At 39.4% G+C, this 19,771-nt stretch overlaps 2 protein-coding genes across 2 annotated transcripts in view; one reads left to right on the top strand and one right to left on the bottom strand.

The window, feature by feature from the left end:
- The first annotated feature begins 1,768 nt into the window (after nt 1-1,768).
- Nucleotides 1,769-7,279, top strand: myl1 (myosin, light chain 1, alkali; skeletal, fast). Its single transcript, XM_029459649.1, has 6 exons — nt 1,769-2,009; nt 2,841-2,868; nt 4,316-4,459; nt 5,736-5,909; nt 6,023-6,100; nt 6,730-7,279. Exons 1-6 carry the CDS (start codon nt 1,875-1,877, stop codon nt 6,756-6,758), a joined length of 588 nt encoding a protein of 195 aa, XP_029315509.1. The 5' UTR covers nt 1,769-1,874; the 3' UTR covers nt 6,759-7,279.
- Nucleotides 7,280-9,070: 1,791 nt separating this feature from the next.
- The window catches only part of map2 (microtubule-associated protein 2), an 89,816-nt gene continuing 79,115 nt past the window's right edge, over nt 9,071-19,771 (bottom strand). The window contains exons 17-20 of the mRNA XM_029459369.1: nt 17,546-17,638; nt 12,300-12,381; nt 10,119-10,231; nt 9,071-9,466 (exon numbers count right to left, since the gene is read on the bottom strand). Coding sequence (XP_029315229.1) covers nt 9,251-9,466; nt 10,119-10,231; nt 12,300-12,381; nt 17,546-17,638 — 504 coding nt within the window. The 3' untranslated portion in view covers nt 9,071-9,250. The remainder of the gene's footprint in view (nt 9,467-10,118; nt 10,232-12,299; nt 12,382-17,545; nt 17,639-19,771) is intronic.

Genomic DNA, 19,771 nt, shown 5'->3' with positions numbered 1-19,771 from the left:
ATAAACAATGGCTTATTATTAGATCTGACTGACACCAATTCCAACACCTGTCGACCCAAAGCCTGGTCTTTCTCAAGCTCAAATTTGAACTAGTTTATTTTAGATGTTTCTTTGCATGTTTTTCTTTCCACAAACTTCCAATTGCACTTATTACTTATGTTTTCCACACTGTTTGACATTAATATGTATTCTAAATGTGCTTGTTTCATCACTTCACTGAAGCCACTATAAGATGCTCATACATATGTAAAACATTTTAACCACATATGTCATGTTCTTATGGCTACGCCATTACATCAAATGCAGATATTTTAGATAGGCTGTGCATCATTGTATACACATTTTATTCAAATTCACCCCCAATTCACCCTGATGTTGGCTAATGTATATCGAATCTTTGGAAACTCTGGGATTTATGCTATATATCAAATAAAGTTATGTGCAATGCTTGGCTACTCAGTTGGCGAATATGGAGCCATTAATGAGTCCAGCAGAGTTGCAGTCAGAGATGAGATACACCCACATCAGTAATATTATGGTAAATAAAAAAGTGTCTAAACCCTGCAGGGCATAAAAAAACGCAAAAATCATATATTGACATTTCGACAGTAACTTACAACCCTTTGAAACTGGATATGATGCAAGCTGTCAATGTGAGACATGACGCCTGCAAATATAAAGGTAGATAAAGTCAAGTCAAGTTTATTGATATAACACATTTCATACCACAGGCGTAAACTCAATGTGCTTTTAAAAAAAAGAAAGAAAGAAAAAAATTAAAACATATAGATTAAGATAAGAAGATATTACAATAAAAAGGGAATAAAATAACAAGGTAAAATAATAATAATAATAATAATAATAATAATAATAATAATAATAATAATAATAATAATAATAATAATAATAATATTGATTCTGAAATAAAAGTTTACTAACCTAACTAAACAATTTTAGCCTGCTTTTAAAATGTAACAGTATAGTAGCAGACCTTGGTTCATGTGAATTCCACAGAGTAAGACCATAAGTCATCACATTAGGTGAGGTTACTTTACACTACAATACAGATCTACACCGATACTATAGAGCTCAGGGCATAAGACCAGACACACTTTTCTCTTTACTGGGGAATCCTCCTCGCCTTATTTCCAGGATCTTATTTCTGACCATTCACTGAAAAATGTATTTCTACTTGCCAGAGTGTAATATTTATGAGTGAGTAAGAAGTTAAGCAACTCCACGTTGGATCTGCTCTTTTTTAGAGCGAAAAGCTCTCCCCGTCTTTCATTGCTCAAATTAGGCTTTAATTATTTGTTTTCCTGTAGGCTATAGTTACCAATTAGAGTGTTATTTACCACAAGAGATTTTATAAGCCTGAGTTCAAGATGGGCCCAACAATATTTGTCTTTTGGCATCTACACATCCTCAAATAGCGGAGAATGTTTCCCAGACATTGTGCGTATTACTGCATAACGCTGTGCGTAAAAGTATAACTGTTTACTTGTAGTCCACAGGAAATCGCATGTCCCCAGGTAAACTTTCACTTCTACCCTAGTGTTTTCATTTTTGAATATAGATATGTCGCGTAAATAAACACGTTGTGGACAGCAGCCATATACTCCATGTTTAGAGAGGACCCATCCACACACACACACACACACACACACACACACACCCCTTTTATCTGCCATCCAATCCTTACACGGGGACAGCATTGACGGGGGTCAAAAGGGGACTATAGCCTCATATATATACGCCCCAGCGGTGATTTCTTGCTCCGAGTCCCCTCCAATCTGTGCTACACTCTTTGTGTTGTCATCCGAACCGGGAATTGTCTGTGCTTCAGGAACAGTTTACTCTTACTATCAGCAGAAATGGCCCCCAAGAAGGACGTTAAGGCTCCCGCCGCCGCCGCCAAGAAGGCCGAACCTGCAAAGGCAGCTGCACCTGCACCAGAGCCTGCACCCGCTCCTCCAGCGCCTGCAGCTGTCGACCTGTCCGCTGTCAAGGTACATTGACCATGAAAGCATGAGTTCTGCTATAGGGAGGGATGGAGATAGGATGATGGCTGGTCAGGAAGAGCTGGGATTGTTTTTTCCCATCCACACTCGTGAAAAAAGTAGATTTCAGATGTGGGTTCTTGAAGGGGCCCAGAGAAAACAAGCAATGCTTTTTAAAAATTATTATTATTATTTCACAAGGACACTAACAGAATAGCAGAAGACTACTTTGATCATAGGTGTCAATGTATTTACAGTGAAAATGCTGCAGAGGTGTACATCTTTTCCTACAAAGCAGGTTGCTGGTTGTGGTCAAAATCTAAACTAAATTGGGGTTTTGGTTTAATGCACATTCGTTATCACCTTGACATAACAGGTACAAAAAAGTCTTGACACATTATGTCAAATGTACTCTGAACATTTATGAGTGGATGCACAGTTATGAGTGAGTTAGTAAGAGTAGCAGCAGGTTTAAAGGACCACAGATGTACAGCTGACTGGAACCATGGATAGCTCATCATGGTTTAGACCACGCCCCCTGGCTCTCTGATTGGACTAACAGAATGTGTGATGCATGCAGGGTGACACCAAATGTGGACATGTTAATGTAGCTAAAGATGGACCTCTTCAGATCGGGTACCACTCTGTAAAGCTAATTTTGGAAAAGAGACTAATTTAATCCTAGAGTTTATACCTGATTAATTAGTCTAGATTAAGTAAACATGCCTGGTTAGGCTGGTCTTTTGAATACAAGTGGTTCTGTTGTTGATTAAATGGCATGTCACAATTCTTACATTTGTATGTGTCATACTTATGTGGCTGCTTTGTATTTCCATCTAGGTGGAATTCAGTCCAGACCAGATTGAGGGTAAGTACACCTGATTTGACCTTTGCTACCATGTGATACTACACACAGTCCATAAAACTCAACTCATCCTTCTGTCGGTCTGCTGTCTGGCAAATCAGAAAAGACAGTTATGTAACAAATGACTATGCAAGTGACAAATACGTTTGAGAGTAAAACAATGTCTGGTACCAACCTGCAACAGACTTGGTACTTGGTACTCCGTCTTAAAGTTTTTTGACAGATGGTCGCCTGTCGATTTTTTTTTCGGACATTCTTGCGATTCCTCGGTTGAAACAAATAAAAACTTGAATGATACATCATAAAGAAAGTATCCCCAACATGGTGGTCTCTTATACAAAGTTATAGTTTCCTGGATAAATGCCTTGCTAGTTGTAAAAAGTACACATCAAGTGATTGTCAGCTGTTGTCAATGCAACATTTTGCAAGTCATAGTGCATACAAAAGTAGTGTGTTACAGTAGTGCATACAGTGATAAATAGCTGGAGGATTTAATTACAAACAAACACATGCTGAAAAATCATCAGTTCATTTCAGGGAGAAAGATACTTTAGAGGAATAGTAACACCACCTGACCAGACCTGCGTCTCACCGCCTGCTTGTTACACTGCAGTCAGCATTCCTTACTTCTACTCAGCTACCCCACAGAGGGCCTTGCCTTTAAAAGGAGGGGGCTCATATTCTCATCTATGTTTGTCAATTCCAAGGTGGTCTTTTAAAAGGGCCCGCAGCGCTGCTGAGAGAGAGACAGAATCAGAGAGAGAGAGAGAGAGAGAGAGAGAGAGAGAGAGAGAGAGAGAGACAGCTGCGATAGAAATAGTATGGGTGGTGACAGAGCTCGGCAGGAGTCAGTCCATAATAACACAACCTATAGAGACGTCTTGCCCTTGTTGGATGTTTCCCTCGTTGTATGTTTCCCTTGTTGTATGTTTCCCTCGTTGTATGTTTCCCTTATTGTATGTTTCCCTTGTCAGTTTGTAGAAGAGTTGCCTCCACCTGCTGTAAACTGTAATTGGTGAAATGCAAACCACTGTCTCCAATTGTGGGAAAAACACATTTAACACATATTACAGAAAATGCAGAGATATATATTTAATTTCAAACAAAAAAACATCAAATGAATAAAACATACATTGTGTAGCTGAAGCTGCATATATTATTATCCATTTAATTATGTAAATTATTAAATCTTGACATGAAAAAAACAAAAAACGCGGCTGGATAATTTAAAGAAACAAACTTGACGATCTCCGTCTTGGCAATAGATAGTGACCTAACAGACATTTATTTAAAATAAAATCTTTGAGATTATTACTTTAAATTTCAAAAGAAATGATGACATGCAGTTTAGGCATTCACTGCTAAACACAAGAGTACATGAGTACAAACAGAAATCAGTTAATACATATTTAAAAGGTGATGATATCCTCTTCTCCCTCCCTCTCTGCAGACTACAGGGAGGCCTTTGGTCTGTTCGACAGGGTGGGTGACAACAAGGTGGCTTACAACCAGATCGCCGACATCATGCGCGCTCTGGGACAGAACCCCACCAACAAGGAGGTTAGCAAACTGCTGGGAACCCCCTCTGCTGACGGTGAGCGATATATTCACTTTCATTCATTCATTGCTCTATCTTTGAATTAGTTGTTGGTGATTATGGTAAGGTTTTATCGACTTGACGTTTTGAAGACGTCCCATTTGTTATGTTTAAATTTGATGATTTCATGTAAAATAATAAAATGCAAGTGTCCCCAAATAATTACATTCTTCTTGGGATTGAAAGACTACCGCAGACTATGAGACATACTGGAGAGTATTTCTAGTCCTAATCTAGTTAATGATAATGATCAAATTAATGATTTTAGAATGGACATCAGCTAACTAGTCATTACTAGCAACACTTTTAAATAAACATCAGTGGATCATAGGGCAGATTTAACTGAGGTTGATGTTTGGAGTGTGTGCAGTAACCAGTAATGCATGGCTCGGTTTCCACTCATCTCTGAGATAAGATCATATAAGATAGAACCTTATTTATCCCAAAGGAAATTCTTAGATAAAAGATACATTTAGTAAAATAAGTAAACTATAATATACACGTAAATTACAACAACACAAGTACAAAATGTATAAAAAGTAATACTAACACCAGTGCCTAATAGAATAGAAATACAAGTAATTTAGTAAAATAAGTAAACCAAAACAATGAAAGTACATGTTATTGAGGATTTATAGTTATAACATTGAGCAGATCTGCCCCAAAAATGTGGCAAATACAGAAGGGGTAAGATCTCCACCTTTGAATAAACAGTAGATATATTTAGAGAGTACTTCTCAAAATCCTGTTCGTGCTGCTGCTGCTGTTACTAGTGCTGGAATTGTCACCTTACTGAATGAACTCTCCCCCCCCTATGAAGTACCACCGTACTCTATGCAATGCAACTTCACAGTTGGGTATGCTCACATGTGCAAAAGAATTGAATTGTACTTTTTATGGGTGCCTCTGATCTGGTCTGTGCAGACAAGCGCTGACGCAGGTGTAAATCTCCTGTAACCTTTAAACCAAAATAGCCCCATGACGCTAAATCATTACTGACACAACCTGTACTGTACCTCACTCTGCACCGTGGCACGGTCAGAAAAAGCTAATTGTATTATAAATGACAAATAAACAGATAAACAAAACATGTCCAAACTGTCCCAACACGTGTAAAGAAGTAGCTCCTGTCCCAGGAAAATGGAGATATATTATTGATGCTGAAAATGTGTTGACAAGGATTTTGTCCATGTGGTGCCTGTCCTCTCAAACCTGCCGCAGCTTGTTCACCCCTGGATATAACTGACTCTCATCTCTGTCTCCTCCCATGCAGACATGACGGCCAAGAGAGTAGACTTTGAGGGCTTCCTGCCCATGCTCCAGTCCATCATCAACAACCCAAACAAGGCAGGATACGATGACTACGTTGAGGGTCTGCGCGTCTTTGACAAGGAGGGCAACGGCACAGTGATGGGTGCTGAGCTGCGTATTGTTCTGTCAACACTGGGTGAGTCAGGCCAAGAGCACTGGTGTGTGTGTGTGTGTGTGTGTGTGTGTGTGTGTGTGTGTGTGTGTGTGTGTGTGTTATTAACCCTGGTTGTCCTCTGCCTCCCCCTACAGGAGAGAAGATGACTGAGGTTGAGATTGACGCTCTCATGTCAGGACAGGAGGATGAGAACGGCTGTGTCAACTATGAGGGTGAGCCACAAATTACAACATTATGACTAATAATATAACAATATTTTATATTTTACACCATTTATGTATTATTTAACATATATATATATATATATATATATAAACAATCCTTTATCATTTTAAGGTGGCACTGCAACATTTCCACCCTTGAAGTTCACTTTACTTGGAGAATAGTACTCTTCCTCTTTAGATATCTATGAGAAAAGATGCCGTTGAGCTGTATTATGGGAAATGTAGGATCCATCGATTGTTTTGAGTTTGACCTATACTAGGTACTAAAAGTCAGACCTCTGCAGCTTCAATTTGGTCCATTCTATTTTTAATCTGTCTCCTATGACTGCCCCATTTCTTTTGTGCATTAGTAAATCCCTGAAGAAGAGGAGTCAATTACTACACTTATTCCAATAAAGTGAATTTCAAGTATTTTATATGGAGCATAAACCAGATCAAACACATGTAATGTGCTGTAGTTAATATCTAAACAGTTGTGTGTCATTTATGGCTTTGCATTTAAAGTCTAACACATCCTTTAACTGATTTTATTGGATAATTGACCTATTCTTCTCCTCGCTCACTCATTGTCCCTCTCTTCTGTCCTCTCTGTGTGCTGCCCTGGTCTTCATCTGCAGCCTTTGTCAAGCACATCATGTCTGTGTAAGGACCCTGCCACTGCGGTGGTGAGCATCGTATATGTGCAGACCCCATGGTGTCGCGACATCCTCTCGCTGTTTTCTGTATCACCTCAGGAAGCAGGGGGAACAAAGGACTATGAGATGTCATTTCCTGAAGCCTTTTTTTGTTCTACACCTTTTTTTTCCTTTTGTCCAAACTGGTGCTTTTTTTCCCTCCTCCTCCTCCTCCTCCTCCTCCTTCTGTTCGGGAAGCTGCCCTGATTTTCCACCAGCTGTTTCATTTCCTCATATTCACCCAAGTCCCCCTGTCTCATTGAGGATTTCTATCATTACTGGTTCTGAAAGTGGAGCAGTGACGGATGGGAAGGTGGGATAATGATGACCACCCCCTCCTGCCACTTATGGTCTGGCTGGCTCTCTATCAGCCAGTTAAGTGACTGGTTTGGCCCATGACTGGTCATGTAAATGAATCCACTATTCACCCAACCCATCCCTAGGTCTTAACTTATTGTATCCTCTGCCACAATAAACTTTTCACAAACTCCTATTTTATTTCCACATTTCTGACTCTATATATGCGATGCAAACCATTTGCATAATTAATACAGGAGAATTAGATGAAAAGATGCGTCAAATATGAAGCTACAGCTAATAGTTGATTAGCTAAGCATTTCTTTATACTAGATTTGTGTAGGAGAAACAAATAGATGAATGGTAGTTGCTAAGTGACCCTTTGAGGTGCTGGTTTAGTTATCTCTGGACAGAGCCAGGCTGTTTCCCCGTTTCCGGATGCTAAGCTAAGCTAATTGTCTGCTGGCTGTAGCATCATATTTTCCGTACAGACATGAGAGTGTTATCGATCTTCTCCTCTAACTCTCAACAAGAAAGCAAATAAGAGTATTTCCAAAAAACAAACTTTACTATTAACAGTATGTCTTGTAATCTAAATAGAAAACAGTACTCCAGTATCACTTTTTGTCCTTTTTATTGTCATTAATTATTGTAATTGGTGTCATATCAACAAGAGAAAAACTGCGTACATCTACTTGACCTTTTAAATACATTTACAGTTGCTGTAGGATGGAGCAGGAGGTGGGAAGGGGACACACGGAGATGGGGTATGCAGAAAAAACACAGAAGCAAACAAACAGTCGCAGGGCAGTAATTAGGCAGGATATACCACAAATGGTGTCTGAAAAAGAAACTAGATCACCCAAACACTTTTTTTCCTAACAGGTTTAACATGATCCGAGTGCCCTCGGCCGTTTTATTTTTATTTTTCACCTTTTTTTTTTTTCTTCCACTTCCATCTCCCACATATTGCAACAAAACATCCAGATACAGTAGCATACGTCGTAAAACGGCATGGGATCTGCACCAAACGCACACACAGACAGATTTTAGAGTAGCTGCATCTTCAGATCTCAGGTCACATCCGTAGCTTCACCCTCTGTTCAGACAACAGACAGTCCTGATGAGTGCAACATCAGCCTGTCAGCGGAGGAATGTCTGTACTGTTCCTTCACGTGAGCTCAATATCTGCAGCTGATACTTTTAGCTGTAGGTTTGTGGAATGAGCTCCGGTGTTTACTATTGTTCTGATGTATAAACAGGCGTCTATATTGAACTACTGAGCAGGTACAAGTGTATGATGCTCTTCAACAGGACTGAGATGCATTCCTTTGCAACACCAAATCAGCTGTCTGACATTGTCACCAAGCATTACACTGTAAACAACTAATAACTACAAAACATGAACTTGTTTAATCTTTATCCAATAATTGAGGAAATAACTTACTAAAATCCATTTTTTTAGATTACAAAATAGCCTCTTTAATATTAGAATCAATACATGCTTGTCATATCATGACCTAGTTTTTTGCAGTAATGCAATTTTACAGGTATATTTTATAGCCATATTGTCACTTCGTTTTAAAATGTTTTTTGGACATGTAGATGGCAAAGAACTTTGATTCGTATACATGTTTCTATATATATTTGTTAAATATATCATATATTGGATGACAAGAATGACTTGCAGTAAGGATGCTTGGTTTGTTAAGGGGTTTGGCGTCCATGCACGTGTACTGAGCAAGAACAACGCGTGCTGCATGGTGTGCTGGCCACATTACTTCTTATTTAATGTAGAAAAAAAGGCTGTAGCTTTTTCAAAACACTGATCCAGGACCAGTTAAGCCAATACCTGGTCCTCCACTTACCACTTAATCTAGGACCAGTGCTCAGACTGAACTATTCTATGCAACATCATTCAAAAAAGAGAGAGGCCAATAAAATGAATCAGAAATAGCAAATATTTGAGAAATAAAGAAGACCAAAGTACAGTAGCTCCTAATTCGAGTCTCTACTTAAAGTTGAGTGATGGATCTTGAAGTGACGATGTTTAGAGGCTGTGGTTTAGCTGAAGTTGGCCTCAGGGTGGCAGAAGTGGGCAGAAAAGTTTGAAGGGATCAGGGTGAGGATGTCCGGGGTGCAGAGCAGGAATCCAAAGATCCAGTGTTCACAAACCCTGCTTAGCCAGAGCTGCAGTGACATCCTCAGCCAGGGTGGCTAACTGCGGCGACTCCAGCACATTGAGACTGCCGGAGGATGATAGGTGGCTGTCCCGGTGGCGCTGGGGGGACACCGACAGGTCTGGCGACTGGACGACGATGTCAGCCCCGTGGTCCACTCGTGCCTTTGCTTGGTCGCGAAACATCAGCCTGTGGCTCTCAATCTAACAGAGGCAGGTGGTGTGACATGAGATGTGGATGGGGTAGAAGAAATACAGAATTTTCACATCATAACGAGTGAAAATAATGTACGTGTATCTTTGTGAGTCAGATTTAGCACAACTGCAAATAAAACAACTCCGAATATTTAACTCTAGAGAACTGCACCAGTCTGTTTTCTAGACTTTACTCAGAGGCTGCGGCTCTTAGTCCTGTGTTGCTTTCAGAGCTGAATACTTGATGATTTTGGTTGTTTGCATTAACCGCTACATTATTTATTGATAGCGCTGTATACTATACCTCATCTTTCACAGGCAGATAAAGGAATACAACTTTTTGGAAGATTTGGCTTGCTGGAAACACATTCTTTATATATAATACATGCATACTTTATCCACTTTGATTACAACTTCATCAGACAACGTATATATCTTTTAGAATTACAATAATGTTTACACACATATGAAGGATTTTCTGTCTACATGCTCTTCACTTCACAGGTAAATTAAAAAGGAACTGAAAAGTATGTGCACCAAGACTCTTAGAAGAAATTACAGGACAGTGTTTTCTTAAACTATATCTGGCTAGTAAGACAATGTCCTTTAAAAAGCTGTTTTCCTTTAAATCATGGATTGGGAACATGAAGCTGACACTCACCGGGACACGGCTTCCACCAGGGGTGTGCTGAGCATTATCCAGGGAACCCACCTTGGCTAGGGCTTTGTCTTTGAAGTCCAACTTCACAGTCTCTATACGCACGTTACCGCCCCCTGAAGAGAAGTAAAGGAAATTAAAAATCTATACAGTAAATGTACACACGTTATCGACGCAGGTTCACATAGAGGTAGCAACTGAGTGAAGATGAAAGAGAAGCGTAGGCCGTTGGAAAGTTTGCTACTGCAAAACTTTGTTATAACAGCTTTCATAAGGAAAGTGAATGCGTAATGCTGTAATGAAAGCAAGCCCTCACTGCATAAAGGTTATACAATGGACAGACACAAAGGGACCAGCAGATGGCGCTGCGGGCTCTGGAAACCTGCACCGACTGTCATTCAGAATCCCTGCTGGTAGTGTTTCTAAATGTTTTAAAATATTAAAGTATTAAAAATAGGTCTGCAGTGTTGTTGGTCAACAGTAATGTGATTTCTTCCAACATTAATGAATTGAAAGGCCAGTTCACCCACATATATATATATATTTATAATATACAGTATATGCTAATTACCACTGGTTGTTATCTACTGTAATAGTGTAGAATGGACTTTTATTCTCAGTGGATGGAATTTGATTTATTGTGATCAAAGCATCACAAGCTGAACACTGAACATTTGGTGGAAAGTAACTATTTTGAGGTAATTGTTGATACTTTATACTTCTACTACACAAGAATACATCATAACATTATTAATAAAGTGAGCACAAGTCGTTGTGCGTGATAAAAATATAAATATTTTGCATTCAGTGATTTCAATAAAAAATTGAAACTGGATGTATAACCCTCCCCGGGTTTGACCAAATCCAATTCATTAACAATCCAGCAGCATCCTGCTCTACACACACACACACACACACACACACACACACACACACACACACACACACACACACACACACACACACACACACACACACACACACTTAAAGCAGAAACACACAGAACACAGGGAGGCCGCCAGGAAATCACAACACCTCCCACATTTGGACGTCTGTGGACGAACACATCGAGCTGTCAATCCCAACAGATCAGAACCGGAGCTTCATCTGACTGGAATGTTAATTCAGGAGCTAAATATAAACTTCAAATTACATTCACTATTTAAATTAGATTAGATTGCACTTTATTTCCAGTTAACAGACATGTACATCTAGATGTACATTATCTGGATAATGACGTCAGATCCACGTGCGTTTGCATTTACAAATATGCATTATTATTTTTTTATCTCTTTTTAGGTGACCTTCCAACCAACACGGGCCAATTAGTTTTTTAAAGGGGACATATATTGAAAAATGCACTTTTTCAGTGCTTGTGTACATAAATTTGGCTGGAGTGCCTACCAACCCATAAACTGTGAGATAAGACAACCTTCTGGGCTCCCTCGGTAAGAAAACATGAGATTTAACATGCCATTCATATTGTGCTTAAAGATAGCGGGGGCTGGAGCGAAGCTAAAACAGAGCGTTTCAAACAGAGGGTAAATACAAGTAGAAGAATAATGCATTTTTTGATCAATAAAGCAGGTAAACATGTTCTAGTGGAAACCCCAAATATAAGTGGCAACCTGCAAATGAGCATTATACTCCTTTTAGTTGTATGGATTGCATTTACACCTGGCTGAGATCCTATCACATCTGGATCACAATGCGCTCTGCATGCTTTTACCTGGCGTTAGCATGGATCTTATGTTATTCAGAGATAGAGTACATGTTAATGCTAGGTGAAAATAGGGTCCTTAAATGGGACATAATGGATTACTACCAGACAAAGTGTAATTGGATGCCAAGCTGCGATTTCCAGCTCCTTGCAGGTCACAGTTCACAATGGCTATCCTGTTTTGCTCCTCGTCAAATATTCGCTGCTCCACACACAAAATAAAAAAATGGGCTGACCAAACATTTGCGTTGTTCTACCCCCACACTCATTCAGACCTTGGAGCTGTCCGTAGAACCACAGTCTCAGCTCATTAGAAATCAGCAGTGCTTAAGAGTGCTGGCCAACCCCATATAAGGTTTGAGATTGCACTGGCAACCTTCAGGTCAAAAGCGTGCTTATCTAGCATTTCTTCCCCCGCTGTCCCCCCCAGCGTTCCCCCTGGACTAGTACAGGCTGACTGTTACCTGGTCGATGATGGATGTTGTCTAGAGAGCCACACTTGGAGGTCACGTGGCTCAAGTCTATCTTCTTGTTCTGTATCATCACCTGGAAGAAGCAAAGTCAGGAAAAGACAAGGTCACAACTTACAGTTCACAATGAGGTTATAAACTCCCACTGACCGTAACATATTCTCACATAGAAGATCCAAATAGTATCTTCTCTTTTCCTATCATAGAGAAGAATGCAATATATCTCATTGGCACTAAACTGCAGCTTCTGTTTGAAGAAAATGATTGGGTATCAAACGAGAACTAAAGGCTGCAGTGTTCTACATTCCAACACAGCGATATCTAATTACATGTAATTATTGGAAAACACAAGCATGAAAGCACAAGAGCAGAACACAAGGACTGTTAAATAACAGTCCTTGTGTTGGTGTTAAACCAACCAAACCAAGATGGAATATCAACTGTGTGCTGTAACTGTGTCTTCTTGAGCTAGTCTGTTTTCAGAAAACCTGTCAATAATGCCCAATAACAGTGAGTTATTGGACACGTGAAAGTTGCCACAGGCGGACAGGAGATAAGGATATGCAGCTATGTGACACACCCTGGGGATCTGAAGAGAGAAGCACAGAGAGATGTGTAAAGAGTGAACCAATGAGACTATAAAGCTTTAGACACGGCACAACGAACGGTTAGAGATACACCACGTCCGCAGATGAGTCACTGGGACACGCCTGTGGTCAGCAATCACTTTGCCAAGTCAACGATTTAGTCGATTGTAACCAATGATTTGCCGTTCATTTTAGACTGATTTCTCACAGAGCCTGAGAGAAAAGAAAACAACAGGAAAAGTGAGACGATGATGAACAAACAGCTCAGGTCATGAGCCACGGTACAAACCACAACACCATGAGCACAAAGTACAATATGCACCATCGCCTGCTCATCTACCAGGTGCATAACACGAGCAAAGATATGCAGCATGAGCTCAAGGGAGGAGGTTTGTGTCAGCGTGGGGGAACATCAGGCTGCAGGTTGGCTCGTCTCTCCAGCGATCGTAGCTTCATGAAATCGATCAACTCTACTGTTGATCATTTCCTATGATCGTGTTCACATTATTTAGAGAACACACTATACGTGATGATATTTCTTTAGCATGATTTATAAATAATCTATTGTAGTATTAGTTTTGGTACTACAGGCTGATAGGATGGGAAAGGTCCACTCATAAGCATCAAGTGCATACTTAATAACAAAATGAGGCCCACATTATATGGATTTAAAATAAGCTTTAGCTGCACTTGAGAATTTTGCACCTTGCCAATTCTAATAAGAAGTAACTCGATCTTAAATACCTATTAGTGGTGATATAAAACTTCAGTTATCTTTGAGTTATTCAAAAGAGATATGTATTTATCTATTATATATTACATAAATCTATACAAACAGCTTAATAATCTTCATTAAATGATAAAGTTCATTCAGATTGATTATTATTTTGTGACTCACGGTGCAGACAGAGTTCACCGAGCACAATGCACCCAACAGACGTGAGGGTTTGTTAGGGGCTGGTTACAATCATGGCCAATCACATTTAAAATATCACTTGATATATGAATGACTTTTTATGCCTGTGGAAATCTTTCTGACATTTTTCCAACAGTTCTTTTGAACCACCACTATACAATGTACAGTTTTATAAACAGCCATACATGTGCTGTATCACATTATAGTGTTCATCTCAGTCACAGGTAAACCTTTATTGCAGTTAAAAATGTAATGCCACTGGCATCACTATAAAGAAATCTAATCAAAAGAGGTTTGATGAGAATGGACTAGAAAAGTCTCCAAAGACGTATTAATTGTCTCGTTGTTATCATCAACCTGCATAACCTCTTTGATAATGCACATTACTCGGTGCTTCATGCTGTTGTGGATGAGATTTTCTGGTTAGATTCTTCCGATTGTTTACTTTCTGATTAATGTATATTGTGAAACACAAAAGCATGACATGAATAAAAGGTGTTTGTGTTATTATTCTACAACGATCATAGTAAATATAATATCACATGCCGTTACAGTCATGAATGGCATCAAGTGCTGGAGGAGGAGACGTTCAGCCTTTAGAATTAAACTCTTGCAGGACACAAACCACTGCTGGGGAACGCTGTGTCGATCAAGAGCAGTGAGGTAAAGAGCACCAGCACTGCTGCCTTAGTGAGTGACTTTCATGGGGATGTCCAATAAATGTTGATGGTAAATAAAGTCCATTGAAGCAATACATTCCTCAGTGTGCTATATGGACAGTTTGCAGCTGCAAAATTGTTGTTCTTTTAGCATCCAGCGCCGCCATTTGACGTGACAGTGACGTAGTTGGAGGTACGGAAGAACTACGGGCTATTTCAGCTTGGATGTCTAGTCTCTGAAGAATTTATTGCTTCCATTGACTACATTCACCAGCAACATGATTGGACATCCACATGATAGGTGGAAAATGTTCTCTTTAACAACAAATTGAAACACTGAAAAACACAACACAACAGAGAAATAACACTGACACAATGGACTTGCGGTACAAGACTCACGTTTCCACCTCCTGCCGAGTAGCCCCGCCTGTCCAAGGACCCACACCTAGACTGAACATGCCTATAGTCCATCTTAACATTGGGGATGAGAACCTGCAGGGGCGGAGGTGAGGAATGAAGTGGCTTTCTGGCACTTCATTTTAAAGTGTCTCTCAAACAGCTTGTGTAAATATTCTGTTCTGGACATCTGGATTTATTTGACTGTAGTGTAGACATCAATATATGACCTGATGGTTCCCCTGTTGCTCTGGACAGCTTCATTGGATGACATGACTCCTAAGCTAACAGGCAACATAAATTCATCTCACTACAAAGCATGAACTTTGACCCTTTGTGTCAGCCTAGTTTATGGTCCAAACCTGGCTTTAGTTTCCGACTATGTCTGATGAATTCTCACGAGGATCCTCTTTACTCTAGGCCCACGTCGAGAAATCAACCTTACATCCTTTAAAACACTGAATTCTTTGATGCTGTTTTAGTGCCATTGTAGGAAAAAATAATGAATAATTAGGGCACAGGGGGAGGTGGGCAATATTTTGAGAAAAAACATTTAAATTCATAAATATTCTCTCAGATTTAGGTGGTAAATATAGCAAAACAAAACATACATTTGAGAGAAAACAAACTTAAATATTCTCTGAGATTATAAAGTCATATATTTTCTAGAAGATTCTCTGGAAACTAGTGTGTTTTTTGTCAAGGAACCACATCGCTTCAATTTGTAAAGTTGTATCAACCTAAATTTAGGACTTTAATCTGGACCCCTCTCAAGGCTCCGTATTAAAAAAAACGTTTTTACCAACAATGTTGCTGATACGCCGTCGTAGGATCCCCTGCAACAAACGGTGCTTTCCAGTTTGAGTCTAAACTAGTTGGGGGAGTTGTGAGTAGTAAATGGCCCGGATGCAGAGTATCATGACATTTTTTGATATTGCTGCATTCATTTGTTTTTGCAGATTTTGAGTCCATAAGGTAATGCAAAACCTTCAGGTAATATTGACATCACACTGTGTGTCACAAGAAGAAACAAATATGAAAGAGCATTTTTGAATAGGTCGCCAGAATTTCATTTTTGATTTTGCACTTACTGCATTTAGACTCAAGTAGATGCCAAATAAAAGCAGTGAAAAGTGATCCATTATTTTACGGAGCGAGGATGATAGAATATGGGTGTGCTGCAGAGAAAGCGGGAGTTGAGACGCAGACACAGCAGAGTTGGTACAGTACATAACACTAACGATGAATACATTTGAACTCTGCAGCACAACAAATACAATGGGAACAACACAACACAACACAACACAACACAACACAACACAACACAACACACATCCATATTCAATGCTAAAGGAGAGGAGAGACCACGAGGAGATCAACTTGAGCGGACCAATATATATATATATATATATATATAAATATATATGCACAGTATATATATCATTTCCCAGTTACCACATTGTTTACTGTTGTTGCCTTCCCCTGAGTGAGCCACAAAATGACAACATGTATAATAAGTGAACCCTTATGGTCTTAAGTAAGAGGACAAAGGCAGGATATAAACTATAGTTGAAATGAATCAGTCCTCTCAAACTGCCATAACAATTACCCTCAGTTTGATCTGATAATAATATGCAACCTAGAATGTTAGTAACAAATTAGAATTGAAGTTTTACATAAATAATATAACACAGTTCAGCACTGTAAATGAACTATGACCGCAGAATATTCACAGACTAAGGTGCACAAAATGTAAGCAAATGTTAAATGTGTGACCTGTACAACATCAGGCCCATAAAACGTCACGTTGCTGTGAATTGTGGGACACACTTCAAGTTGGAAGCAAGGAACAATGAGGGAAGAAAGGAGGTCAAACCAAATTGCATTTGGCTGACATCCAGTATCCAACACTTTAGGTGAATAAAATGATCACCAGTGAGAATCAGAGGCACTACCGGGGGAAGGACAAATGCTATTTGACTCAGTGCTCGACCTCTGGGAACATCTACAATAGCTTCAACAACTACCAAACACAAGAAAAGACACATCATGTACAGTATTACAGGATACTATGGGAAACTAACCAAAGAAAAATGATGGCATTGATTTATGTAGGTATTATTTCCTTCTTATTTAGCCCCCTCCAATGAAAAGCCAAGTCACAGTTGTTAGATGAGCCTGAAAAGACATTTGCCAGCATATGGTTTTGGTCATCTGACTTTCTAAAGTAAGGCCACCTTGGTGCAAGACATTTGGTTTATGTTTTTAGTTTAATGGCAGTGGCTGTCAGAGCAGTTGCTCTGTTTTTATTGGCTGCTCATGTGCATGGGAGGACCACATAATGTCTAAAAGACAAAGTGTGAAGCTAAGCTTTAAAAGTGACTTTGATCAACCCCACACAATGTGTGGAAAGAGAGACAATGAATTTCTTGTAAGGTTGTGAGACTCAAACGGCGGTGGAGAAATAGGGAGTGTGGGCAAGAGACAAACGAAGGTACTATGATACTAGACCATCAAGCTAGCCATGTATTCAGATTGCCACAGCACAGCAACCTGTTGCATGTCACTTAATTGGGAAACAAGTACAGTACGAACAAACTAAAATAAAACGATAGTCTTCACACTTCTCCTTTGAAGGATCAAGAGGGGGGAAACACTTGGTCACGACAGAATGGTACATACATTGCCTCCACGGGGAGAGTGCTTCAGATTATCCTTGGAGCTGCACTTTGTCTGTACGTGACTGAAGTCCGGCTTCTTGGTTAAAATATGACTCTATGGAGAAATACAGAGATAGTATGGTTCTCTTAAAAGGTGGTTGGGAATGAATGCTTGTCATAACACCACGGGGAGAGAGACTATAGAGGATACTGACGATGTATTAAAACATGTTTTATGTAGATAAAGGACAGACCCTTGTTGCTGACTTTCTTTTTGGGCAAACATTTTCAATAATTTTGTCCTGTTTACAGTTAAACTAAACCCTGCAACATGTATTTTTGAGTGTTTCTCCCAAACTTAAATGTTCTCAACACATGAGCCAGTGGAACAGACACTCTGTCATTCACACCAATTGTTATTGCGTTCCCATCATGGTTATGTTAATAAACAGGCCACAAACTTGGTGTATTCCTTTAAAGAACCCCGAGGTTTAAAACTACCAAGACTGGAGTTTGGCACTCAAATATAGACTTTACAAATATAATCACAAATAATAGTAATCAATTATTACATTCAGCGGCTTTGAGGTCTCGAAAAGGGTTATATAAATTAAATTCATTATTATTATTATTATTATTATTCAAATGACAAATTCATAAACTAAAAGTTTACATATCTTTATTACCTTTATTTATGGTTCGGCCTATCATATTCCATTTGAAAGTTTGTTTCCTGCCTCAGCATTTTCAATTAAATAAGCACTTTATTTAAAGACCGAACTCTTGAATTTAAAGATGTAGGCACGTAAAAATGTAATTAAGTCTATCCCACAGATAAGGAGCTCTGATTGGCTTGATCCCACACATGACTCCTTCTTACAACTGCTGCTACTCTGTTTCATTTCATTAAATATTCAACATTCAAATAGCAATTAATTGTGTAAAAGAAGATAACAGAATCATTAATTGTTAAGTTACATGATTTAAATGAATGTTTTGTTTTTTCAATGTATTAATGTCAAATTAAAATGCACATTTAGTCAATCAATAATTGTCTCTCAAATGTATTCACTGGATTGTAGTGATTAGAATGAAACATCGCAAATGTTTTCAATTATTCACACTCTTAACCGGGCTCTATAAATCACACGGTGCCATAGTTAACAGTGCTGAGGTGTACCAGCAGGTCTTGGGTCCAGGTCACACTCTGCGCCGCTGACAGGCACAGAGTAATGGAGATGAAGCGCAGCACTGACTTCCAGATCCAAGAGGCCTTGTGTTTGGCCTCTGTTGGCAAATTTTGGTCCTTGTGCTTCTATGAGGACAATCATTGGACAGGTCAGTGGCCGGGCAGAGGCATGCAAAGGGATGGGGGATCGGAAGTACTTGGACCAAGGAGCTGCAAGGTACTACCAAAGGTCAGGAGAGGAATATACTGCTGTAATGTGAAAACTGTTTTATGGGTAACTAAAATATTGCATAGTTCACAACGGATGGAAAGGATTCTATCTAAGCTAACACCTAATTGTAACTGAGCTTAAAGCATTTTTTGGTTCTGACATTGTGGAAATAGGAGCTAATTGGACGACAACAGCAGTATGTCACAGAAAACTATTTCAGCAATATTGCAGTCACAGGGGGGCAAGACAGGCCAGTGGGTTGAGAGTAGAACCACAGTACAACCAGCTTTTTTTATTCAAATCGTTCTAACTGTGTGTGCAGGACCTTAAAGAGGATCTAAGAGGTGGCTTGGTAACTCTTTGGGAATTTGGAGCTAAGATTGTCAAACGATATCATTTGTAACGTGGTCTCACGTTAATGATGTCTTGAGCAGAATCCTCTGTCCATATTTTCCTGCTATTCTATTGGTATAAAGCACAGTGTTGCAACAGTGACAGTCAGGGATCGCTTCAACAATAAATGTTTGTGAACGTTGTATTCAAATGCCAGAACTATGTTGTTGTAATTCTATTATTGTCTTATGAATCAGTTCAATTCATCCCTCTCTGAGGTGCTTTTGGTAAATCCATCTGAGACACAGACACTTTCTGAATCTCATAAAACATACATACAGTATGCCTGTAAACGCCTCATCTCATCAAAACACCATAAAGTCATTGCCTTAAGAGGCAGACTATGTTTTTACTTTGTGTCAGGCAGCCTGTGGCCAAAGAGGAGCTGGGGAGTCAGGACAATTGCTCTGCCCAGACAGTCACCACTGTGTGTAGACGAAAGCTGCCATCACCAT

This window comes from Cottoperca gobio, chromosome 21 (assembly GCF_900634415.1).
Source record: "Cottoperca gobio chromosome 21, fCotGob3.1, whole genome shotgun sequence".
NCBI lineage: Eukaryota > Metazoa > Chordata > Actinopteri > Perciformes > Bovichtidae > Cottoperca > Cottoperca gobio.
Note: the sequence above shows the minus strand (reverse complement) of the source record. Positions and strands in the feature narration are given on the sequence as shown.

What these genes read in the sequence shown, in the direction of transcription:
- myl1 (XM_029459649.1), top strand. Translation starts at nt 1,875, where the DNA reads ATGGCCCCCAAGAAGGACGTTAAGGCTCCCGCCGCCGCCGCCAAGAAG. An exon ending in GGGAACCCCCTCTGCTGACG is followed by an intron (nt 4,460 to 5,735) that starts GTGAGCGATATA and finishes CCTCCCATGCAG; the next exon opens with ACATGACGGCCAAGAGAGTA. An exon ending in CGGCTGTGTCAACTATGAGG is followed by an intron (nt 6,101 to 6,729) that starts GTGAGCCACAAA and finishes CTTCATCTGCAG; the next exon opens with CCTTTGTCAAGCACATCATG.